We start from the raw sequence: 23,151 nt of genomic DNA, 5'->3' as shown, positions 1-23,151 counted from the left end.
GATAAGTTACTTGCTAGACGAAAATAAAATCCCGTGCTCTGTCCGGAAGATTCATCATTGATCCAGGCACAACAACGATCCCAATCATTCGCGCCGCATCATGCTCCCTCTATCGCAATACCACTTCGAAATCCTGCCCCACGACGAGGCGAGTGTCCAACAATGGGGTCCCAAATACATCGAATTCCGCTTGAACGCCCTGAAAACAGCCCCTGACAGCTTCGGGTCATCCTACGAAAAAGAAGCAAGCATGTCCGACGCCGAATGGAAGTCAATTCTCTCCGAGCCTGCTTTTCGAGTCATCATCGCTGTTCCCCGAGCCGACGATGGTGCCCTCCAGACTCCGGTATGGGAGAATGAGTGGGCATTGATTTCCAGTCTCTACGGCCCGCGCTGCCACCACGAACCCTACCACGACAACGAAAACGACTGCAATGAATCGTCTTGGTTCCTAGGAACCTCGTTTGTTTCTCCTCACCACCGGCAGCGGGGCATGATCCTCGAGGCCTTTGCCACGGCGGAGCGAGCAGCTGTCAGCGAGGACAGAAAGACGTTCCAAAAGCGACACCAAGCGCAGCAGCTTCAGCGCCCCTCGTCGGGGCATCGATCACACCATTTCCGGACGCGCATGCTGGGCTCGAGCGCTACCACGCATCCCACCGTCTTGAATTACTACCGGAAAACTGGACTCGAAGTCTCGCATACCATCAGAAGGGGGGACATAGCTCGACTGTGGAGGTGGAAGATATCAGTCAGTCCCGACAAGGTGGAGGATCTGGCAACTATATTGGTGAAGATTATTCCATGGGACGGCGAGGGCATTTTGGCACGGCTGTAACCAAACTGTTGGGACTTTGAAGTAAATATAGTGTTTGGCGGGGGATTCAACTTGATCATAGTTGCTGAAGATGAGCTTTCCCTCACAGTATAATATTCAAAGCAGGTTGGAGTTAGATGCCTTTCTCTCATGGGATTCGGGCTTCTTCGTGTTGAGAGGAAATGAGATTCAAAGCTTCTTTAGATTGTACTGAGCTGCCAACTGCACTGCGGGCACAGGGCATGCAACTGAGGTTGCCTTTCTAGGTCTAGTTTTCTACACTGCTGACTTCCAGCCCTCATGGAAACCTCAATCAAGGAATTACTCTCTCAGCATTGCGTGTCTCCGTACAGATAATCTTTTCTCCCTTCCTTTCATCTCTGTTCGGAATACCGGTTTCCGATCTGGTGTAGCGGAAGCGGCTGAGATAGACACGTCGGAAAAACTATCCAGACTATTAAACCTTCCTGTCATTTCAGTGGAGACGCATCTCCATTTGTGCACTAGTCACAATGGTACCGTCACAAAAGATGGATTATCAGTGGGTCTGGTAAATGCTCTTGAGTTCTCCCCCTCCACCAATCAATCCAATAATCTTATAGATCCAAGACAGGTAAATTAGATGCAACGAACTATTCTATAAATCCTTCAGATTTTAGAAAGGAGAATTGCTTATTGTTGGAATGCTGATGGTGTACCGGTAGTGGTCCACGCGAATTGGCGATTATTCCCTTAGAGCTACAGTCGTGCATCAGTTTGTATACCTAAATGGAACCATGCAAATCTCTACGCTTTCTTTTTTGGTTCTCTGTTTTCCGCTCCTTACCCCTATCATCTGCCGCGAAGTGCAAGAATGAATCAATAGGGGGGTCACGTGTATGTGTGCAGACTGCCTCCCCTGATTCTCTTCATCTGTAGAATGAATAAATGGGAGGGTCACGTGTGCGTAGGCAGACTGCCCCCCTTGTTTCCCATCAAATATCTTGAAATATTTTCAACTATATCGCCACGCCCACCAAAGGAAATGGAAAAGCAGGCATATGACGATACTTCCCAGTTCTCGACTCGCAGCGGAAAAGAGACGATGCGTGTAGCATCAAGGGAAGAAGATGGAGGAATGGAGAAGGCTAGAGAGCAAGGGCCAGCAACAGAGCGACAGGATTATATCACTGGCTTCAGGCTTGTGTTGCTGCTGTCGGCTCTGACGTCTGCCGCCCTTCTTGTGCTTGTTGATACTTCTATCGTTGCCCCGGTAAGATTGAGCTTTGAGATACGAGGGACTGCTGCTGGTTAGGTATACGTTCCTGTTGACTGATGGCATGTCATAGTAGGCAATTCCCCGAGTCACAAGCCAATTCCATTCTCTTTCTGATGTGGGATGGTATGGTAGTGCATATCAGCTCACTAGGTATGTTAGCTATTGCCATCTCTTTCAGACGTTAAGCAGAATATATAAGAATGGATTAAAGAAATTTCAAAACTCAAGTCTTAAAGAAAAGAGAACAAGAAGAAGACTCACTAATGTTCCATCCAGTGCATCTTTTCAGCCACTCACAGGGAAACTGTACACATACTTCAGCACCAAGGTACGCTCGCACCCATCTCATTCTCTTGCTGGCGAAGATAGCTAACAGCCACCAGAAAACCTTCATTGCGCTGCTGGGCATTTTCATGGTCAGCTCTTTGGTTTGTGCTTTGGCAATTAGCTCGAAAATGCTCATTGTTGCACGGGCATTGGCAGGCATCGGAGCTTCAGGTATCCAAAACGGTGCCTTGACAATTATTACGAGATCTTTTCCCCCGGAGAAACAAGCACGTATGCATCATATTGTCTTGACTCATTCTTGTAACATCACTAATCCTGCTTTCTAATAGCCATGACGGCCATCTTGCTGGCAAGTAAGTAGGACAATTTGATACAGCTGGGGGTATTTCCTCTGACCCGTGATTTTCTAGTTGCTCAGCTCGGCCTTGTCCTCGGGCCATTGATTGGAGGGGCGCTAACGGAGTATGTATCATGGCGATGGTGTAAGTACTCTCTCTGCGCGTGTCTCTTTGCCTGGTATCTCTTACCGATTATCCATGTTGTAGGCTTCTACATCAACCTTCCAATCGGCGGCGTCATTATTCTTGTCTTGCTTTTCGTCACTATCCCAGAACCGAAAGCTACGAAAGACCCTCTGCCAACCCTTCGCATCATCCGAGAGAGATTAGATCTGATCGGATTCTCCATTTTCGCACCGGCCATCATTCAGCTCCTTCTGGCACTCGATTATGGCGGAAACCGATATCCTTGGAATAGCGCGACAGTCATTGGTCTGTTTTGCGGCTCAGGCGCCATGTTCATTCTGTTTCTGGGGTGGGAGTACCGCACCGGTAGAGAGGCCATGTTCCCTCTCTACATGGTCTCTCAGCGAATAGTTTCTTGCTCCTGTCTCTTTATGTTCTTCCTCGGCGGGATGAATGCCTGTGCAACATATTATCTTCCTCTTTACTTTCAAGTGGTGAAAGGAGTGTCCGCGATGATGAGTGGTGTTTCTACACTCCCAAGCATCATCAGTCAGCTGATTCTTGTCATTTCCTCGGGGTTTCTAGGTAAGAAATTTCTCTTACCTCCGCAAAGAGCATCGGTTCTAAAAGCCGTACAGTGAGGAAGGTGGGCTACTATCTTCCGTTCAGTATCGGTAGCGGGGGGTTATTATCACTTGGAAACGGATTGCTATCTCTTCTCTCATTGTCGACACCAACAAGGACATGGATTGGATACCAGATCCTGATCGGAGCTGGACGGGGTCTAGGTACCCAAGCGGTGAGTTCACCAATTTTTGGCACATTTATGCCTATTTATACTAACATATGGGTGTAGCCCCTCCTTGCGGTCCAAAACATCCTCCCCAAAGCTGAAACCTCCATCGCTCTTTCTCTCCTCCTTTTTAGCCAAACTCTGGGCCAGGCAGTTTTCCTCACCCTAGGCCAAGTCACCTTCATCAACAGCTTGAAGTCCGGCCTGGCGGTATACGCTTCGTCCGTGGATTCCGGAGCAGTGATTGCTGCTGGGGCTGGAGCGATCCGGGGCACAATTTCGAAGGATAAACTGGCAGGAGTGTTACTGGCATATACTCAGGGGATAAATCATGTTTTTTATTTGTCTGCTGCTATAGGTGTTGGCTGTTTTTGTGCGGCATGGGGAATGGGGTGGAAGGATATAAGAAAGCGCCAGCCTACAGGGGATGAGGAGAAGCGTATTTAGATTGACCAATGTGCCTCTTTTAGTAAGCAGGTTGCTTCCCGACATCACTCTACACAGCTAACCGCTACGTGCGGTAAGAGGATAGAGAATGCGGCCACGGTTGTCTGCAGTAAGGGCAGTTGGCCATGGAGTCTCTTTCATAGAGTTCCTCATGCCACGAATCAATGCAGTGGAAACAGAAACTATGGCCACACTGCGTCTTACACCAGACGGGCTTCTTCCCCAGCTTTCCGCCGCAGATCGTGCACTCGGTCTCCTCGGTCCGCCGGGGGATGGGTCGTTTTTCTACGTGCAGCCGTGCGACATCTTCGGGCTTCAGGGCGGCGCGTACCAAGGCTTCAATGGCGGCATGCGCGCTGCAGCTGGTCACCCGCGCCAGCTCTTTGACAATGCCTTTGGCCCAGGCCCGGTCGTAGGTGTGGAGCCCCCGGCGCGAATCGTTCAGTCGCCGGAGCCCAGCTCTCCTCGCTCGGTCGAGGGAACCACGCATATAGGCCCACGTGAGGCAGACATGCTCGAGCATCTCCCGGATCTCAGCTATAAGCCAGTCCTCTTCTAAGTCGTGGATGACGTTCACGACCTCCGAGCAGAAATGGAGAAACTGGGGCACATCCTGATCTTCCAACTCGAAGACCCGGTCTTTCGGGTCTTTCGCCCGCTCATGCAGCAATTGCAGAAACAACCGCTGCATGTCAACGGCCAGCAAGTCGAGATGAAATGCCTCGAAAGGCATTGCCTCATCTGGTTGTACGTCGAGGTTGCGGTATCTACCGTGCAGAGGCATGGTTGGCTCAAAACGATGGGCACGGTGAATTTACGCTACGAGATGAGTTCCCTCAAGTTGACGGCGGGGGAGGGGCTGTTTCCCCGTATCACGGTCAGGTTAATAGTATTTATTCTGATCATTGAACATAGTTGACTCACTGGTCGATCTTTTCCCCACTGAACATCTTTATCTATATGGCGCAATTCTCCGCTTATTCTTTGACGCGACTGTTTAACCAGAAGTCCCTCAATGAAGAGAAGTTGGGGGTTTTCTCTAGATTGGCCGGGACTTGTTGCAATTCACTCTGGTCGGTTCCTTTCTCTGTCCTCACTCACTCCCCTCTTGGGATTGGCAAAGGCCATGTTGTTGTATGCTTGCTTTTATATGCTTTAGTATTTCAGCCACGTGATGCGGGGGAGTCCACCTTTCAAAGCTTTCTTTCAAGCTTCCATCCAAAGCTCCCTTCCCTCTCCCACTAGCAGCAATGAAGGACACCAATTCATCATGAGGTCTTCAAGATCATTTCTTTCAGAAGATCTCATCCTATAAAATCTTGATTGCTTCTGGATCTCGTACGGCTCCTGAGTAACTGTGTGTGGCGACCCAGGCAGTATGCGGTCACCACCCAAATAAAGCTTATCATCCACAAAGCTGGTCAATGTGGACCGAAACTGGGTTTGGAGGCTGGTAAGGCTTGTCTTTTTTCCTTTGTGCTCACACTATGTGTCCACAGAGAAACTCGGTCAGGTCAAAATCTGAAAGACAAACCTCCGGGAAATACGATGTATCCGTTCTAACCAGGATCCATTGTTCGTCACCATCTCACACAAACTCGCAGCATTCGTCCGCGAAGTCAAGGAGATGCCTTTCGACTACCTCTCCTCACTTCAAAAACTCTACAATCTTCTCAAGGACATAATATGTCTTATAATTGAATCATGTCTCTGGGTTTCTCTGCCGATTCGAGCCCCGTAGAGCTCATTGAGGAATACAGTCGGATGCTCCCAGGTGCTACAACAACCATCAGCCATGACTGCGACTATCCCCCACCCCCAGGCTCTAAGCAACGGGACTGGAAGCCTTACCCTTTGAGATCGGCCTACATATCATCTCTTCTTGTTCTTGAAATCGCACCCGTTCTGACGTTATCGATCCTCCTCGCCATATCAGAAAGCCGTAATGGCTTACTATCCGTTCAACATTTGCCGGGCCGAGACAAGGGGCCCGGCGGGATACTGCAGAAACTTTGGAGTGCAGCATATCTGTGGACTAGCTTGCCCAATGCCTTTTTCACGCTGTCCCGAGACCTCTGGGCCTCGGTGGTAGATGCAGCGTCCAAGCAACAACCGTATGTTGAGTTGCGCAAGGGCAACACACTGAAGAACTCCTTACTGCTCGATTACAGCAGTAAACCCTTCCTTTGGTCGTGGTACTTGGCCATCCGGAACAAGCACTACATTCTGGGAGTCATCATGCTTCTCTACCTTGTCTCGAACATAACCGTGGTCCCTCTTTCTGCGCATCTGCTCACTGCAACACCAGTCATCAACAATTTCACTAACACCCTCAAAACTCTACAAATATGGGACGACTTGGCACTTGATGACTCGTTGAATTGGAATGAGATTGTCGACGAGGTATTTGCCATGCTTATTTTTAAGGCGCCACCATCAGCATGGACAGATCTGCACTATGCCTTCCGGCCATATGGGTTCGACAGCTTTCAGGTGCCTAGTAATATCACTACCTACAACCTAGCTGTGTCCGGCCATCTTGACTGCACTGTTTACACGGAAGAGAATTCTACCCTACAGTATATCCCCTACAACGACGAAAGCGGAACTCTGACAGTCGGAATTGATGATGCCGGCTGTAATGTCACATACTCCATGACATTGGACAGCTCAACCTATTACTGCATTCGGAGCTTGTCAGCGAGAGAGTGCACTGCGAATGCTGGCTATAGCCGCATTACCATCATATCAGGGATTCGAAACTTGATATCCCCATTCAAAATCGCAGACTATAGTGCCGTGTCATGCATCCCTATATACCGAAAGACACACGGTGATCTTGTAACCCGATTTTCAGACAAACACAACAGCTCGGTAATTCACTTCCAAGACCATCCCAGCCAGTCCGTTGAGTTTCGGCCCGCTACTTGGGAACGGTTCGAACAGAACCTGACTAGCATATCATTCAGAGATCCCACTGGTGCTTCATCCGTGGACGGGTTCTCCTATCTCATCAACAGGCATGTCCTAGAAGCAAACACCGTGGACCCGTACGCTAACAGGGACCAAATATTGTTATCTACGGAACGAGTTTTCGAAGCCATATACGCTGTAGCGAATGAAGGGCTGGGGTTCCCTCGCTCGGTGGTGGACCGCGATGAGCAGCCCTCAATCCAGGGAACCGTCTCTACCCCAGACACGCGGCTATTTGTGGTCCCCAAGACGGCGTACTACATCATTGTGATATTGTCCTTTATTGTGGTATGCAACATCATTTTGTATTATTATCACCAACGTCACCGGTCGGTGCTATGGGAGGAGCCCGTCGGGCTGCTGGGGGCCGCGGAGCTGCTGTACGAGGGAAATACGAGCAGGTTTATTGCCCGAGTCAGGAGGCACCATCCGGCTGCCACTCGGATCGTGAAGCTCGCCCTCAATGATCCCGCATATGCCTTGTATACGGCTGCAGTGGACGAAAGGGGAAAGGTGATGGTTTCTGCGTCCGGTCGAGATCTGGATGATATGATGTGGGATTATAAGTCTCGTGCTTCGGGATACTCTGTTTGAATTGGTTACGGTGCTCCTGGTGATTCGAACACGAATAGGAGCTAGTTTTGAGGATTATGATTAATAAGATGAAAATAATAAGTCGAATGATGACAGTCATACCAGGATCTGTCTGGATTGGTTGAGGATGGATAGGACAAAATGTCCGGTTAGTGGATCGACTTAGTCTACTTGCCCTCGAGGCATCACTCATGTTCAAATATACTCGGGTAGGTAGCACCGGTAGTGCACATGAGAATTAATCTATTTTGCGGGCCCAAGTCCAAGCTAGTGGTCGATGGAGTGGCTGCATGCCGATCTGATGGGCGGCATTAGTCTCGGATGTCCAGCAACTGACAGTCACAATCCCCCTTGCCATGTGTAACACGCGTGCTATACAGCCACAATGGGTGAATCTTCCACCCAATTACGCGTTAAGTCTATCGTGAGTGGATACGATGGTCGATACTTGCAGTAAGTTCAGTACGAATGATGCAGCCTTCGCAATGGCCGCTACCCTGGATCGTCATGGGCGACCAATCAAGGGCGATGCCAGGCCTGACACATGGACCGGCTCATCTAAGCATGACGCTATTCCCAGTGGCCCCTTGACCCTCAAAAATTGGGAAAGGATTGGTAAGGACTGGGGCTGACTTCATATTTCTTGGGGGAAGATAAGGAGGCCCGCCCTGGAATTATCTCGCCATGACATCATCGTTGCATCGTTGCCACACGGAGCCGCAGTATAAGAATCTCCCCACAAACGCAGCCTTACCCCAAGCAAAATCACTAGATCACCATACTCTAAATCGATTCTAGCAAGCAAACCTTGAATTCTTGTATTTGCAAATTACCTTTCCGTGCAAACCCTCACGAATCTCCACAAGAACCTCGCAAACCTAAACCACATATCGCGAACACAGCCGATTTTTCTACAATATCGAAAAGCGCAAAGCGACGTAACCCACCAACCACCAAGATGTCGTACAACTCCTCCCAAACCTCCTACTTCGAATCCTCGTCCTCGTACTCCTCCTCGTCCTCCTCGTCAAACGACCAGAACCAACAGCCCCCCCACACCCAAGAATCCGGCCACCGCGCGGCCTTTGCCTCGCACACCGACCCGGAGGGCAACACCACCGTTCGCACCGGCCACCAGAACCTGGGCGAGGAGCCCGTCCTCAAAGAGAAGCGCTTCAGCACCTCCGGGCGCGAGCGCGAGATGATGTTGGCGGCGGGCACCCCCATGGGCGGGGTCAACCGTATTCAAGATCTGGATGAGTCGACGGGGGATACTTATTAAGTTTTTTGCTCGGGTTTCCAGTGGGTGGTGAATGTGTTTTTAGGGGGTGGCTTGGCCGAGAGGTGGTAATGTATTCGGGATGTGAGACACGTTCACTGCTGCGCTGTTATTATTGACTTGATAATAAGTTCTTGATGAATTATATGATATGAATATATGGCTTGGATTTTCTTTTTTGTGCTTTGGGGCGGGTGTTGTTGGATATATCATGTCTGGATTTGTTTTATTGGTTAGATAGGTCTATGTCTGTCGGACCATATTGAATACTGGAAGAGTTTTGAGACGATATTAGTGTTTTCTGTAGTGAACTACATTGCATGGGAGTAGGTCTTATCTTGTAAACATGCTTTCGTTAAGGACCCTGTATACACACCTGCATTTCTATAGTGCTATATACTCAATCTCCCAACTTCTAACCACCCCCCCACAAAAAGGTCACTCCAACCACCCCCCGACAACCCCCCTCAAACTCTCCCCCAACCACCCCTCCCCCAATCTTACAGGTGTATCAAACCCATGCCCCCCCTCCCGCACCACAACCACCACCTTCCCCGCACCCCCCTCCGGTCCCAAAACCTTCCTCGCCTTGCCAACGAACCGCACACTATCCTCCACAGACACGACCTCATCCTCCCGCCCATGCAAGATCACAATCCCACCCCGCGGAACCTGAGGGGCTGGCTCATCCAGCCTCTCCATCGGATACCGCAGGGTCCGGTCCGGGTCGTGGGCCGCCGGGTCGACGCCGCGCGCGAATAGCTCGGCGATCCGGCCCGTGCGCATCGCCGCGTTCATCAGGTCGAGGCGGTCCGGGGGGGGTCGTGGAGGTGCGGACGGGGCGGCGGTTCTGGGCGGCGAGGGCGAGGGCTGTGTTGAGGAGGTGGTGCATTTGGTTTAGGTCTTGGGTAGTTGGAGAGGGGGAGGGGGAGGGTGTGGTTGTGGTTGCGGTTGTGCTTGTGGTGGAGGTTGGGCTAATCCCATCCCCGTTGCTCAATCCACTCTTCCTCTCTTCATCGTCACCTCTCACCGAGGAAGACCCTGCTCCCCCGGGTACTCCCCCCGCTACAGCAGCAGCAGCAGCAGCAGCAGCAGCAGACGCCACCGCAGAAGACGACACCCCCAAAAAAGCAGGATACCCCACGACCACTCCGCCGATCTGCTCGGGAACCCGCAGCGCCAGACACAGACCCAGATACCCGCCGGCGGAACCGCCCGCCACGAGGACGCGGGCGACGTCAACTGCGAGCCTGTCCGAGGCATTCTGGGGTGAAGGGACCGCGGCGAGCAGCGCGGCAACGCTGGCCGGGGCGTGCACCCAGTCCCAAAAGTCGAGGACGTCGCCGAACACCTCGTGGATGGTGGCCTCCGGGAGGAGACGGTAGTTCGGGGCGAGGAGGACGGCAGGCGTGGTTTGCGCTAGATCGAGGAGGTAGGTTGGGAACCAGTCGGGGTGGAGGGAGGAGCCGCATATCTTTTTTTTTCTGTTAGTTTGCTTGAGTGAGAAAGGGGGAAGCGGGCTTAGGGCTGGGGAGCGTACTAGGCCTCCGCCGTGGAAGTAGATTATAATGGGGAGGGGCTTGGGGTTGGGGATGGTCTTTGGGATGAGGATGTCTGTTTGGATTTCTTCGGAGGTGTTGGTGGTGGTATCCTGGAAGGTTTTGTAGGGGGTTTGGAGGTGGTGGAATGGTTTGAGGCGGGGGTCTTGGGACATGGTTGTTGTTTCTCTCTCAGATGTTGGGGGGGGGGTTCAAGTGTTTTGAGAAATGGGTGCGGTTGTTATTTTGGAGTTGTTGAGGCTACTGGCTACTGGCTACAGGCTACAGGCTACTTTCATGCATCGCTCTACAGGCCTGGAGATCAGGCTAAACATCCGGCATCTTGTATACATTCCGGTGTCGGGGTTAATTCCCGGGCTGACAAAGGATGCAAACCACCATCCTTCGATTAGCCTTGTCTTGAGTCAATCAATGGTAATTGGCTCACTGTAATTCAAGTATATTGCATGGCTGCAGCTTACTGACTGGAGACAAATGTTGTAAACGCTGCAAACATGGGCCTTGAGTTTCGGTGTCCAGTAAGTTGTTCCCCTTAGCGCGACAATCACTACATCTTCTTGTGCTGAAATGCTGACTATGACTACTTCTGCTGGATGTCTAACACCTTCAATCACATCAAATCTTATTGCTAGCAGACAGGGGATATAAATCATCAAACACACGCAAAGCAAACAACATGATGCCAGTCATCAACTCGCCAATCGACGCGGCTCAGGCACCGACTCCGTGCTGAGGGCAAGCTTTCTCACTCCGAACTCTCTTTTAAGCTTGACCCACCCCAAATCTCCCCTAATGACAGTCGAAAGCAACTTGACAGCACTCCCAGTCCCCGAGCCCTGAACACGCTCGGCAGTACATCTTCTTGCCCAGATCCGTCTTCCGCCCCGCATACATGAATGACCCATCCGGGATCCTGCCCCCGCCGGTGATAGACAGCTCCACTGTGTATGGAAGCAGCGAGTAGACGGACCATTTGCCCGTATCGGTGTCGAAAGGCCGCGCTCCGAGTCCGCGGCAGTAGCGATCGTAGACAAACGCCTGGCGGATCTTGGTCCCGCACGAGGGGATATAGCTCGCAATTCCCAGGTTGCAATACCCAGAGCCAGTGCCGGAGCACATGGCGGGGAAGTGGTCTGGGATGTCGACGAAGGGGAAGTGGGTGGCTGCGTCGATGAAATGGGCGAGATCTGTTGGGGCAGCTGCCAACAGGCCGAAGCAGGAAAAGAAGAGAACGAGGGTGGTAAGAGGCTTCATCGCTGCGGAGATTTCGGATCGGTCGAGTGAGTATAGGCAGTCAGCGTTTGGGGGATGAGAGGTAATCCTGTCGCTGAGTAGAGAATGGGTTTTGAGGGCGACTCGGTCAGTCAGCCAGCCCTGGGGAACGGGCACGTATTTATACAACCGCACTGCGTGCCATGTTTCTGCTGCCTAACCCTTCTCATGATGCATGCGATTGAGATTCGGTCCAGCCACCTGGTCATGTCGGTATATCCGCCGGGTAGGGCCCTCTGATGGCAGTGCCCCTGGCCACAGTGCAAGCGAGACAGCGAGAATATGCACCCGTGCCAGGGAATGGAATAGCTGTTATGAGATGAAACACCATTGGAGGCAGTGTGTCATGGTTCGAAGAGGTTACACCGCTGTCGGCAGGGTTAGTTAATCTGCAGATGATTGTGACATGGGTCTGCCAACCGGACTGGAGGGTAATGACTCGGGGGGATGGTGATGACGACAATCCGATCTATTCTGCAGTCGCATTGAATGGATCGTGTACTCCGTATGCATATTCTGTACGACAGTCAGGTCTGGCAGTGGACTTACTTCGACGGTCCTGGACTCGATCCGGGGTATCCATGCGAGTCTGCCGTGCATATACGGACTCGGATCTCGGTAACTCCGGAGGTGGAAACATCCGGATTGATGATGTATTGCTTGACAAGGTCAAGCGTTAATCTTTGTTTGAACTGGAGGTGGGCGTGAAGTGCAGCGGTCTCCGTCTTTATTTAACAGGTGTTGCTCGATTGTAAGTGCACAAACTCGCTTCAATCTTATACCTGATGTTGCGGTTGATCTTGGAGTTTCTTCTGTCTCTTCATCTTCATGGTACACTGATAATACCAAGGTCGAATCAAATGGCTGTTTTCGTTGAAGAGTGTTGATGAACAATGCGTGGCTTTAATTGAGTAGTTGGTTGAGTTGGAACCTTATAACGGAAAGAGCCGGGGAACAGGTGACTTCCAACTGTTCTGAGTATGCATGTTCTCTCTTAGTAAACCTCCACCTCCGAACATTTCCCAACTGTCCTCAATCTCTCAATACATCGTTGATCGCTTGAGCAAACCATGATGTGCTATTCTTCGACTGCAAATCAACCACGGTCCAGCTTACACTCTGCTCACAACACCGCAGCAAACGCTGCTACAGCATCGCTGACGCACAACCTTTTAGGCCGCAGCTGGTGCCACTCTTGCTTATCCACGATATATTTGAAACTCACTTCTCATTACCTCCTTTCAGGCACAACGAAGTTCGCTCAGGCTTTACTATCTCAAGAACGCCTCCAACGCCGCATCGGAGATGTTTCCCACCCCATGATATGCATTGTCCCTAGCCTCCGCATGACTGATATTCACCGGTAGTGTGTGAGGCCCAAGTCGAACATCACTTCCAATGTTTCCAATGAGCTGACGGGCTTTATCAAGCACTCTGGCATTCGCCACCGTCGTTCCAGTACTTCTCGAGGTCTCCCTCAGCCCGCTGTCGCAAACCCTCAAGCTCTGTTGTATCAGGTCAATTTGCCGTTTTAACAGACTTACCACCTGATCAACATCCGTCCGGGTGATGCTGGAGCTCTCAGAGGGAGACGGCAAGGATTGTATTGCCATCTGCAGGCCTTGTATCTCACCGGCAAACTCACTCATCGATGTGACAATTCTTCTTTCCAGAGTCCGCAGCGCATCCTGATTTTGCCGGGTGCTTCGACTGGCGGTTGGAGACGCCTCATCAGCACCGAGCATCGGTCGGTATGAATTGAACTCACAGTGTTGCCATGTTGATCGCAATATCAAGAGTTTCTATGCCCTTCTGCAGTCCATTCTTCAGACTTGCAATCTCCCGTCTCTCCAGATGCAAGCGACCTCGGTCCCGCCAGCTGAGTCTGTCTTCATCAGAGTGAGATGTCAGCCGGGACAGCGTCTTTGCGAAAGCATTATAGGTCGCCTCGCATCGACGCATGTAAGGTTCGAGATCTTCAAAACATCTCCTTTGTCCGGCAGACAGGTCGTTCTCATTCAGGCCCTCGAAAGCGCTCTGTAACGACCGAAGCAGATTTTGGACCGTGTGGAGATTCCCGTGGAGGTCGTTGAGGATATTTGGCGCATCGCGTCAATTCCTGATCGTGCTGCTCAGAGTCCTGCAACTTGAGTACGCCAGACCCGCGATCGCTATGATGCTGGCGGTGAGGCCAATGGGTTCAGCCATATTGGGGTGATGGGCGTTGCTGGTGTTAACGGGTGTTGTGTAGCGCCGGGGTTGATCGGTCAAAATTTAGGGAGGGGCTTGGGGGGCATAATAAGCAGCTACCTGCTTTCCCTTATTCGAACTATCTTGACCTCACACAGCTAAGCCTCAAACACAACCAATCGTCGCTCGGTGCGTACTACCTACTACCTAGTCTACCGCTACACTAGCTAAGATTCAGCCTTGTCGCCGAACCGGATTCACCCAGACTAGCGCTCCCATCAGACAGATAATCCCCAGCATTTTGTTTCACGAAAGCTGCTGGTGGTGTCGACTCGTTCTGTCCCCAGCATTTCAGCATTCACCAAACCCACACCACCATGATCCCCGATCAAAGGACTAGGAAACTGTCGAGTCTGTCGAGCCAAGGAGACCAAGATTCTTCAAGATGCTCCATCTCAGCATATGCTGCCAATTATTCTCGACAATTCGTCGGCACGGCCGAAAATGTCAACTTCTATGGCAAGTTGCCCGACCAATACTATCACTACCCCGGCTAAATCAATCACAGGGGATGCAACCCAGTTGCTTAATGATTCACACTTGCCCTGCGTGAAGGACGCGCGCTTCAACTCAATTGCTGATAGTGAAGAGTCCCCCTACTGCCTCGAAAACACACGCGTGCAGATCCTTGAGGGCATTGACCATTGGGCCAATGATCGCGAAGGTCCCTGCATCTTTTGGATGAGTGGCTTGGCTGGCACAGGAAAGTCGACGATAGCCCGCATGGTAGCTCGTAAGTATGATGACGAGAATCGACTTGGGGCCAGCTTCTTTTTCTCCGTCCTCCATCGTGACACCAAGCGCACGACGAGCTTTGTGACTACAATTGCGCGGCAGTTGGCGGACGCTGATCCTTCTCTGCGTCATGAAATCCAAAACTCTGTTCGCCAAAGAAAAGACATTGCCAACTATTCTCTTGAGGATCAATGGCGTCGTCTGGTTCTCGAATCATTATCTAAGATTAAACCAGAACCAGGTCGACTACCCTATATCTTGGTTATTGATGCCTTCTTGGCGATGATTTGTCTTTTACCTATCATTTCTTGTGTAGAATCATCTTATCAAAAAACCTCTTCTGATATATAGTGATCAGCTTTGATTCTACTCAGTTTGCCTGCAAGCTGGCCATAACTTCCAGTGTCCCAATTTCAAACGATGCTCGGGATCTCATTACTGATATAAATGAGGTGAAGAGGTCGTGCTGCCCTAGAATTGACTGCCCACTGTCACAAAATGGAGCAGATGCCTAATTAGAACGTATCAATATGGGCAAAAAGACGATATGACGGCCATCGGCCTGTCAATGTTCGGGCATATGATGTCGAAAATTTCTGGCTCAAAAGAATCGAGGAAGTAAATAGCAAAATTTAAGGGCCACGGTCTACAAGTTTCCCAGTATAACAGTGTTGAACAATGAGCCTGGGATGACGTTTCCTAAGGCGGCGGCAAAGAAGAACAGGTTTGAAGGAGCTGCAGCGAAGAATTTATCAAGAAGGAGAAGAGCGAGGAAGACGCTCGATAAGGAGTATTGTGATTATGTCAAACATTGCGCAGCAATCTCCATCTTCATGTTCGTTGACGCTGTAAGGAATTCTGACTACCGATGACAAGCTAGCGTTGATGCTGAGGTATGCTGAGGTGGGGGGAATCAGTCGTCCTATGAGGCTGTGCGGGTCAACATTGAAAGAGCCGTCAGAGAGCCCTAAAGACCACCATTTTTATAAACAAAGATGGCTGGTTTTCCCAGCCTTCTGAGGCACGGTGAAAGACTCGACAGGGTATGCTTAGCATTTTCTCAGGGGCTCGAGCGGAGGCTTTGATCCCAGCGCTACCCCTGTCGGTACAGTACATTTGTTTGCTACCTAGCGAGGAAGAAGCGCCTGGCATCATGGATAGCCAACGGGTTTCCCCAATGGGATCACGAAAGCCAATCACCAGACCCGTTGTGAGCTCGTATCCAGGAATGTGATTGGCAGACGGCCAGGTTGTATTGCATCTTACCCCCTGTTGTCTGCCCAGCGGGCAAACCCATGTCTCGATTCACCATCAGCCTCGCCACTCGTAGCTGTAGCCTTGAGCAAGAATCTTCCACGGTGCAATCAATTTATCGCAGTGTCACAGTACTACGGGGTACTCCGTAGGTATCTCACGACCGCCGCCCACTGCATGCATCCCGATTTGCCTGATCAACTCCGTATGCAGGCCCAGCGAGTATGATTGGTTTCTGCCATGCACGATGAGCACCTCCAAGTCTCTATCGAACCCCTCGAGAGAAACTGGATTAAGCGACTAGCAATTTTCGCATATAAGGCCCTTGACCCCTACGTCTCGTCCTAAAACCCTTTTCATCACATGCTGGTCGCAAAAAAGGTGCTAATTCGTAAGAGATGGCCACTACACCATCTATTACAAGTACTACCTCATCCTTACTTCCGCTCACTACCGTATTTACACCCCCCTCGTCGTGTCTGCACGATCTCCAGACTTTGTCCAAATCAAAGACCACCTATTACTATCACCTTGCTAACAACAACACGGCGTGTATGCCATCCGGATGGAGCCGAAACTCCTATTTCTCTCCAGGACAATGCCCCAGTGGCTATGCCACGGCTGCCACAGAGATAATTATTCGGAATGATACACTAGTTGGGACTTGGGCAAGATGCTGTCCGACGTAAGAATCCTTCATCGCTAGCCAGTCAACACACTGTGTACTAACAGCATATCTCCTTGCAGGGGTTATGTTTACTTCAGCTAAACTTCAGACATGGGATCATGTGTCTCCGATCTCAGAATCGATCCTGATGGAAATTACTCGGAAATTTATGCGGACGATGTGCCTATTATAATACCCGCCAAGAGTTCCTCAAATGACTCGGCAGATATCCACAGCGAACATTCCTCCTTATCGACCAGCACCAAGGCTAGCATTGCCCTTGGTGTCACATTCGGAGTGTTAATGGTTATAATCACTGCTTTGATTATGTTCCTATTTCACAGAAGGAAGAAGCAAGGACCAAGAGGGGGTTACACACCTGTTCGATTATCCAACTATGAGAAAAAGGTCATAAAACCACCATCTCTACAAGATGTGACTCACCACCGGTTCCTCTGGGGTACCCTAGGATCTGACTCGTGGATATACGAGTCTATCGCTGTTTGCTTGAGTATCGCATGTCTTATTGCGATAGCTTGTATCCTGCTGGTATGATCAGCCCCAACTCTCACTTAAACATCAGGGAAACCTAATTACTCTATAATAGATTTATAACAAGCAGTTAACACCCCACCTGCCCAGTGGTGTTAAACTGAATACTGTCGTCTCTATTCTCGCATCCGTGGCAAAATCTGCCTTAATCTTTGCTGTAGGTCAATGTATTGGCCAACTGAGATGGATCACACTGCGGAAGGCTCGAAAGCGGCTGGCAAGTGTGCAATTATATGACAATGCAAGCCGAGGGCCCTGGGGCTCGATCCTAATTCTACTCGAAGATAAATATCGCTCTCTTGTGACCGTCGCGGCCTTGGTAATAATCTTGGCTCTGGTATTCGATCCCTTTGTCCAGCAAATTATCAGTTATCCTGTTAAACCTACACATCGGTATTCGGAAGGCGCAGAAGCAGCTCAGTCACGCCATTTCCAACCTAATTCCAGCAATTATTCCGACTTTACAAGTGCCATTAATACCGGAATCTGGGCTGATGTAATTGACTTCGGCCTTAGCTGTCCAACAGGCAACTGTACCTGGGCCCCGTACCAGTCTGTGGAGATATGCAGTCGGTGTGCTGATATCGACCCTACTCGTGTGGTCCTCTCCGGGTGGAATGTATCCTTGTTTAACTACAGCCTCTTCAGTCCCCAGACAATTCCAATTTCGATATCTAGAATCAATGGGACACCATCCAATTTCTCAATTGACATCACATGGCGCCCCACTGGGGTCTATGACTTGCTCGTCCCGAAGGTTTTATACTGGATAGCCGACACGAGGCCGAATCAATATCTGGGCGATATTCTCAGCATTGATAGGGTGGCAGGGGTTGATGAACCCTTGGTCGTGGTATCCAAAGCCGAGTTGAGTCTGCCGGAAACTTGGCCAAGTAACGCATCGGACTTTCTAGGCGTGATCGAAGTCACACAAGTGACCGAGTGCGCACTGGCAATATGCGCTAAGAGGTATAATGCCTCTGTCACCAATGGTGTTAGCTCTGTTCAAATCATGGATGAAGATCTCGGATCATTCTACCAAGATGGCTATGGCGATAACTGCTGGAAACCCAGCGCAAGTCCGCTGACAAACTGGAATGATACGAATACTGATATCAATCCCGTTGGATATTCGGTCGACCCAGTTCATTATGAGTTCTGTGGAGTGGAGCCCGGACCGTATCGCATGGAAGATTTACTCCCGCTGGCTGGGACCCTCAACAAGGGCTATGAGTTGGACCGTGTGACAAAGGTGTGGAATAGTGGGACAGATTACCTGGCTACGTCTTCATGGGTCGCGAAAAGGGCGACCGAATTCGGATTCGAGAATGTCATGGAAAACATCGCCGCGTCAGTCTCCAAGTTGGCGCGAACCACCCATAGCTATCCGATCTATGGTGTTCTCACCACGCAGGATTCATACGTTGCCGTTCAATGGCCGTGGCTGGCCCTTCCCGTCGCCTTGCTCGTGGCAGGCATCATCGTGCTTGTAGCAACGGCTTTCATAACCAGTCGCGAAAATGTTAGCTTATGGAAGTCATCCACGCTGCCTCTTCTTTTTCATGGGCTGGAACACAGCGTGGTCACTCGCAACATGAATGAGCGTGGTCCTTGTGAGATGGCAAGCGAGATGGAGCAGTTGGCTGGTGATTTGATTGTGGATCTTGCACCATCGCAAGAAGAGGGAAGGATCATGCTGCGTGGAGATAGTCAGAGTGTAGAGCCTGCTCTAGACCGAGGATTATCTCGTCGCCAGACATTTTAAAGAGGTTTGCTATGCTGAGTAGTGTCCCGGGCCGTATGGCTAGAAGGGGTTCATCCAAGTAAGATATAGAGGATGACTGCCTCCACAATGATAACATATTTCCGACCCGAGCTCCTGAACAGTTAGATGTGGACTCAAATCCTATACTGTAAGAGCCTTCTGGGGAAGAATCCGCCTTAATCCGTCATCAGTCACGACGAAACTGATGAAGCAGTTGCGCAACGACCTGCTAGCGCTTCACCGAGGCCCTCGACTCGTCTCTCATCAATGCTACAAGACACTCTGGCACCAGGACGGCAACTGGATTGGAGCCCTGCTTTGGGCAGCCAAAGTCGGCAATGGAGCCGCTGCTGGTTGGTGGCGTAGATCCGATTGTGGCGCCACCTGCTGAGTAGACTCTTTTGATTCACACCATTGCTAGCCCGCGGATGAGCGTAGGCAAGATTGTGCAGTTGCTTGGATACGGAGCGCATTAAAACCGAATCAGCGAGTACAGACTTGTGCCTAGACGAATGCGAAACATCGGGTGGAGTCGCCACGATCCTCCATCTTCTGGCTCAAACACGAATGCTAGAGTCTGTGAAATTGCGCATATTCCTAACCAGCCGACCTGATACGAGGACTGAGACCAGGTTTGACGACATACCGCAAGAAAAGCGACGGTGCTTCAAGCTCCACAATATAGACGCGGAGATCGTGAGTCATGACATAGGCGTTTTCCTTGCCCACAGGTTCAAAATCATTGCGAAAAAATCATCACCAAGGTGAAGACTGGCCTGGATCAGACACAACTGAGCTTCTGACTCAGAAATCCGGTGGTCTCTTCATATGGGCCGCGACTGCATGCAACTTTGTCGGTTCAGACAGCCGTTTCTCCCGCCAGCGACTGAGTCACCTCCTCAACGATAGCATTTCCATTGACGACCCAAAGTCGGAGCTAGACAAGATTTATCTCACCGTCCTTTGGAGTACCGTCTCAGAGCGACACACGACTGAAAAAAAAGTGTTCATCTATAGCATCGTTCGACTTATCTTAGGAACAATGGCTGTGCTCGTTTCTCCACTTCCGGTAGTTGGACTAGGCGCCTTGTACCAATCCGAACCCCGGTCATCTGGCGTCAAACGCCCAGAGTACAAAACTATCAGTAACCTTGATATTCATCTTAACCTCAGGCACTTGAGCGCGATTGTCGATCTTCCTGAAGATGATCATCTGCCCCTTCGACTTCACCATCCCACGTTGCGTGAATTCATATTGGATGAAGTGAGATGTACCGAGCAAGCATTTCATGTAGACACGAGGCAGACGCATCTCACCTTGGCTGGGTGCTGTGTGAACATCATATCCCAATCATGGGCGTGTTCCCCACCTGGACAGGGGATCTTCGGCTTGGATAACCCTGCTGTTGCTGTGACCGATGTTAGCCGGAGCCAATTGGAGCAGTGGCTACCAGCTGGCGTGCGCTATGCATGCCTTTACTGGGTCCACCACCTACAACAGAGCGGTGCCAAAATACATAAGAACGACTCCATTGATCTCTTCCTCCGAAAAAATCTTTTACATTGGCTAGAGGCTCTTATTTGGATGAGACTTTCCGATGGAGTTCGTGCCATCGCCTCCCTGGAATCCATGACGATTGTAGGTGTTGCTGCCTCACATTCTGACAAGCGGAGCTAAGTGATACCAAGAACCCCAGTGTCGACGCATATATCCATGACGCGAAGCGATTTACGTTATCTAGCCGATATACAATCGAACCATATCCCTTACAAATATACTTGAGTGGGCTTGTATTTGTGCCAGCACAGAGCACAGTCAGGCTTCTCTTTAAGAAGGAAGCATTGCACTGGATGCATCGGATGCCATCGATCTCTGCAAACTGGAGCCTTTTACTGCAGAGCCTGAGCGGTCGTGTGTGGTCAAGTCGCGCTTTGGCTTTTTCCCCTTGCGGAAAGATCTTAGCATCGGCCGCAATTAGAGGAGCGAGCAAGATAGTGGAAGTATGGGACCCCGTGACGGGGGAGCTTCTGCAGGCCATTGACTTGCCAGACCTAGCGGTGTTTGTTGGGTTCTTGAGAGAGGAAGAGAGATTAGTGGTAGTGTCAGGTGGCGGAACAAATCGTGACCATCACATCCAACAACGAGATCCTTGGACTGGGGAATGCTTGCAGGAATCGAGCATCCCCGCTGAAATCGGTATATTTGGGGCAGTTGCTCTGTCGGAAGTTGGAGAGTTGCTGGCACTGATGGTTGACTCACGTACGATACAAGTTTGGGACGTGCTTTCCGGCTGCTGCATCCGACGGCTTACTGGCCACGAAAGTGAGATCATACATGCCGTGGCATCGAAAGACGGTTCAGTCCTGGCCTCAACAACGGTTGATGGAGCTATCTATATGTGGGACACCTACAAGGCCCAGTGTTTACAGGTAATACAAAATCGGCACTAGTCAGCGTTGTTCAAATCTGCTCTCTCCAACGATGGCAATATCTTGGCAGTAATCTCAGATGATGGCATACTCCAACTCTGGCAGCCGACAACAACTAACCTTCTCCGGGTTCTGAAAGTCCAAAGTGCACCGAAATATGGCTTGTCGTCAGACGGTCAAGCACTCGATATATCGAAGGATGGGAGATTCCTCGCATCGGTGTCGTATGGCCAGATCCAACTCTGGGACATCGAGACTGGTCGCTGCTGCCAGACTACAAACATGGGGGTGGCAGAATGTGCTGGGGTGGCCCTCTCTCCAGATGGAAGTATGCTAGCTACTTGTGCCCGCGTATCGGTCAGACTCTGGGATCTCAAGGCGGGCGAGGTTATGGATCCCCCTACCGTCATTCGAACGAGAAATCTCCGTGACGTTCGCTTCTCGCCACATGGACGCTTGCTAGCAGACTTGTCCGTTGATTTACAGCTATACATCTGGGATACCGTTACAGGCAGATGTCTGGGTGATCTGGGACACACTCGTGACGCGATGCGCGAGTTCGAACTTTGGGAGGTTCTACAAAGTCTACTCCCTGATCCCAAATTACAATATTGCATCGATCTCGCGAATGAGGAGGATGATCCGGCCGAGGAACCACCAGTCAATCTTGCTGCCTTGTGTTTCACCGAGGATGAAAAGTTCTTGGTCTCGCGGAGCGGCCCCGACGCGAGATTGTGGGATATTACGAACAAGACGTGCGTGCTCGCGGTCGACCTAAACAAATCCACTGCGTCCAGAAGTGTCACTACGAAGAAGGATCTCCACACGTTAGTACACACGGGAGTCGAGCTCCTGACCAGCTTAGAAGACCCTCAACCGAGGTTGACCCTGGAGGACAATGAATGGATCCTCGCGGGGGCTCAGAAGCTGCTCCGGCTGCCACCCCAGTACACCAACTTGGAGGGCGCCGCCGCGTTCGAGAATATCATTGCGATCGCGTACAGTGCTGCCAGTGTCTTGATTTTCCATTTCCGCAGCGAGTTGTTATGAGGTGCTGTAGTTAGTGCCTGCAGAGCAGGAGGATATTCCACGCTGGTTGTTTGTGAGCTATGATACCTGCGTTCGGTATTCGCAGAGCATTTGATACACTCTGTCCTGCAATTTTCTCTTATTCACCATTGTATATTAAACCGACACTCAGTTAAGATATGGCAGTATGGGCCATGGGAAGGGGTGTGCAAATGATATTCCAGATTCAAGCGCAGCGTAGTGGTTATCTTCGCATGCCTCGAACTGTATTGACTTGGCTATCTCTCTTCATCCTCATATCCTCATCCGCTAACATCGCGTAGACTCCTTCAGGTTATAGCCTTGTAGAGAATAGAGGTACTCTGCATACATTGTTTCAATGTGTCGAGCCATTGCCGACGAAAACAAGTATATCCAGAAGATCATTTGGCGAACCCTCCTCCCATACCAGCAGAGACCAGAAAACTCGGATCTCAAGACCCCTCATTGCGTAGAAGAAAAGATAACATGTGATAACAGTAACGATCCCATCATCCCGCTCTTCAGGTAGAGAATCCATTCACAGTAGGGAGGGACTCAGATCAACACCTCTGGGAGATGAGATTGAGATATTCACCCACCCGGCCACCGGCCAACAAACCAATCCTTCAGTATCATCACCAGAACCTGGATCGTGATCAACCTTCACTTCAATAGTGTAAGCTACACCGAGAATATTCACTGCA

At 50.6% G+C, this 23,151-nt stretch overlaps 12 protein-coding genes across 12 annotated transcripts; 8 read left to right on the top strand and 4 right to left on the bottom strand.

Annotated features, from left to right (window-relative positions):
* Positions 1-28: 28 nt before the first annotated feature.
* Positions 29-994, top strand: BO72DRAFT_450984 (uncharacterized protein). Its single transcript, XM_040945383.1, has one exon. The coding sequence runs from the start codon at positions 101-103 to the stop codon at positions 836-838; it is 738 nt and encodes a 245-aa protein (XP_040798095.1). The 5' UTR covers positions 29-100; the 3' UTR covers positions 839-994.
* Positions 995-1,837: 843 nt separating this feature from the next.
* On the top strand, positions 1,838-4,067 carry BO72DRAFT_479705 (MDR family MFS transporter; the record flags this gene model as incomplete). Its single annotated transcript, XM_040947593.1, has 9 exons — positions 1,838-2,069; positions 2,149-2,225; positions 2,352-2,403; positions 2,459-2,633; positions 2,693-2,716; positions 2,774-2,845; positions 2,909-3,412; positions 3,466-3,626; positions 3,684-4,067. Exons 1-9 carry the CDS (start codon positions 1,842-1,844, stop codon positions 4,065-4,067), a joined length of 1,677 nt encoding a protein of 558 aa, XP_040798094.1. The 5' UTR covers positions 1,838-1,841.
* A 64-nt stretch (positions 4,068-4,131) lies between these two features.
* Positions 4,132-5,324, bottom strand: BO72DRAFT_530419 (uncharacterized protein; the record flags this gene model as incomplete). Its single annotated transcript, XM_040950296.1, has 1 exon — positions 4,132-5,324. The coding sequence occupies exon 1, from the start codon at positions 4,849-4,851 to the stop codon at positions 4,132-4,134; it is 720 nt and encodes a 239-aa protein (XP_040798093.1). The 5' UTR covers positions 4,852-5,324.
* A 36-nt stretch (positions 5,325-5,360) lies between these two features.
* Positions 5,361-7,878, top strand: BO72DRAFT_214983 (DUF3433 domain-containing protein). The gene has a single exon (XM_040939712.1). It carries the CDS (start codon positions 5,772-5,774, stop codon positions 7,632-7,634), a length of 1,863 nt encoding a protein of 620 aa, XP_040798092.1. The 5' UTR covers positions 5,361-5,771; the 3' UTR covers positions 7,635-7,878.
* Positions 7,879-8,250: 372 nt separating this feature from the next.
* BO72DRAFT_450982 (uncharacterized protein) lies at positions 8,251-9,108 on the top strand. The gene has a single exon (XM_040945382.1). It carries the CDS (start codon positions 8,593-8,595, stop codon positions 8,914-8,916), a length of 324 nt encoding a protein of 107 aa, XP_040798091.1. The 5' UTR covers positions 8,251-8,592; the 3' UTR covers positions 8,917-9,108.
* Positions 9,109-9,351: 243 nt separating this feature from the next.
* On the bottom strand, positions 9,352-10,627 carry BO72DRAFT_517127 (uncharacterized protein; the record flags this gene model as incomplete). The annotated part of the gene is made up of 3 exons (XM_040949620.1): positions 9,352-9,763; positions 10,014-10,387; positions 10,454-10,627. 3 exons carry the CDS (start codon positions 10,625-10,627, stop codon positions 9,352-9,354), a joined length of 960 nt encoding a protein of 319 aa, XP_040798090.1.
* Positions 10,628-11,261: 634 nt separating this feature from the next.
* BO72DRAFT_385620 (uncharacterized protein) lies at positions 11,262-11,591 on the bottom strand (the record flags this gene model as incomplete). The annotated part of the gene is made up of 1 exon (XM_040941592.1): positions 11,262-11,591. The coding sequence occupies one exon, from the start codon at positions 11,589-11,591 to the stop codon at positions 11,262-11,264; it is 330 nt and encodes a 109-aa protein (XP_040798089.1).
* Positions 11,592-12,934: 1,343 nt separating this feature from the next.
* BO72DRAFT_450980 (uncharacterized protein) lies at positions 12,935-13,612 on the bottom strand. Its single transcript, XM_040945381.1, has 2 exons — positions 13,513-13,612; positions 12,935-13,454 (listed from the first exon to the last, which is right to left on the bottom strand). Exons 1-2 carry the CDS (start codon positions 13,521-13,523, stop codon positions 13,016-13,018), a joined length of 450 nt encoding a protein of 149 aa, XP_040798088.1. The 5' UTR covers positions 13,524-13,612; the 3' UTR covers positions 12,935-13,015.
* Positions 13,613-13,862: 250 nt separating this feature from the next.
* Positions 13,863-15,249, top strand: BO72DRAFT_214856 (uncharacterized protein). Its single transcript, XM_040939711.1, has 3 exons — positions 13,863-14,123; positions 14,200-14,453; positions 14,503-15,249. The coding sequence occupies exons 2-3, from the start codon at positions 14,312-14,314 to the stop codon at positions 15,078-15,080; spliced, it is 720 nt and encodes a 239-aa protein (XP_040798087.1). The 5' UTR covers positions 13,863-14,123; positions 14,200-14,311; the 3' UTR covers positions 15,081-15,249.
* A 1,512-nt stretch (positions 15,250-16,761) lies between these two features.
* On the top strand, positions 16,762-18,967 carry BO72DRAFT_461517 (DUF3176 domain-containing protein; the record flags this gene model as incomplete). Its single annotated transcript, XM_040946523.1, has 2 exons — positions 16,762-17,199; positions 17,258-18,967. 2 exons carry the CDS (start codon positions 16,762-16,764, stop codon positions 18,965-18,967), a joined length of 2,148 nt encoding a protein of 715 aa, XP_040798086.1.
* Positions 18,968-19,446: 479 nt separating this feature from the next.
* Positions 19,447-21,549, top strand: BO72DRAFT_214769 (WD40 repeat domain-containing protein). Its single transcript, XM_040939710.1, has 3 exons — positions 19,447-19,663; positions 19,776-20,606; positions 20,657-21,549. Exons 1-3 carry the CDS (start codon positions 19,535-19,537, stop codon positions 21,416-21,418), a joined length of 1,722 nt encoding a protein of 573 aa, XP_040798085.1. The 5' UTR covers positions 19,447-19,534; the 3' UTR covers positions 21,419-21,549.
* BO72DRAFT_214620 (WD40 repeat domain-containing protein) lies at positions 21,183-22,626 on the top strand. Its single transcript, XM_040939709.1, has one exon. The coding sequence runs from the start codon at positions 21,680-21,682 to the stop codon at positions 22,445-22,447; it is 768 nt and encodes a 255-aa protein (XP_040798084.1). The 5' UTR covers positions 21,183-21,679; the 3' UTR covers positions 22,448-22,626.
* The last annotated feature ends 525 nt before the right edge of the window (positions 22,627-23,151 follow it).

The sequence above is a fragment of the Aspergillus fijiensis genome (assembly GCF_003184825.1).
Source record: "Aspergillus fijiensis CBS 313.89 unplaced genomic scaffold BO72scaffold_52, whole genome shotgun sequence".
Lineage (NCBI taxonomy): Eukaryota > Fungi > Ascomycota > Eurotiomycetes > Eurotiales > Aspergillaceae > Aspergillus > Aspergillus fijiensis.
This window is presented reverse-complemented; position numbering and strand designations above follow the sequence as displayed.

What these genes read in the sequence shown, in the direction of transcription:
- BO72DRAFT_450982 (XM_040945382.1), top strand. Translation starts at nt 8,593, where the DNA reads ATGTCGTACAACTCCTCCCAAACCTCCTACTTCGAATCCTCGTCCTCG.
- BO72DRAFT_214769 (XM_040939710.1), top strand. Translation starts at nt 19,535, where the DNA reads ATGCTAGAGTCTGTGAAATTGCGCATATTCCTAACCAGCCGACCTGAT. An exon ending in ACAATATAGACGCGGAGATC is followed by an intron (nt 19,664 to 19,775) that starts GTGAGTCATGAC and finishes CTTCTGACTCAG; the next exon opens with AAATCCGGTGGTCTCTTCAT. An exon ending in CCCTGGAATCCATGACGATT is followed by an intron (nt 20,607 to 20,656) that starts GTAGGTGTTGCT and finishes AGTGATACCAAG; the next exon opens with AACCCCAGTGTCGACGCATA.
- BO72DRAFT_450984 (XM_040945383.1), top strand. Translation starts at nt 101, where the DNA reads ATGCTCCCTCTATCGCAATACCACTTCGAAATCCTGCCCCACGACGAG.
- BO72DRAFT_214620 (XM_040939709.1), top strand. Translation starts at nt 21,680, where the DNA reads ATGGGGGTGGCAGAATGTGCTGGGGTGGCCCTCTCTCCAGATGGAAGT.
- BO72DRAFT_214983 (XM_040939712.1), top strand. Translation starts at nt 5,772, where the DNA reads ATGTCTCTGGGTTTCTCTGCCGATTCGAGCCCCGTAGAGCTCATTGAG.
- BO72DRAFT_214856 (XM_040939711.1), top strand. Translation starts at nt 14,312, where the DNA reads ATGATCCCCGATCAAAGGACTAGGAAACTGTCGAGTCTGTCGAGCCAA. An exon ending in CGAAAATGTCAACTTCTATG is followed by an intron (nt 14,454 to 14,502) that starts GCAAGTTGCCCG and finishes AATCAATCACAG; the next exon opens with GGGATGCAACCCAGTTGCTT.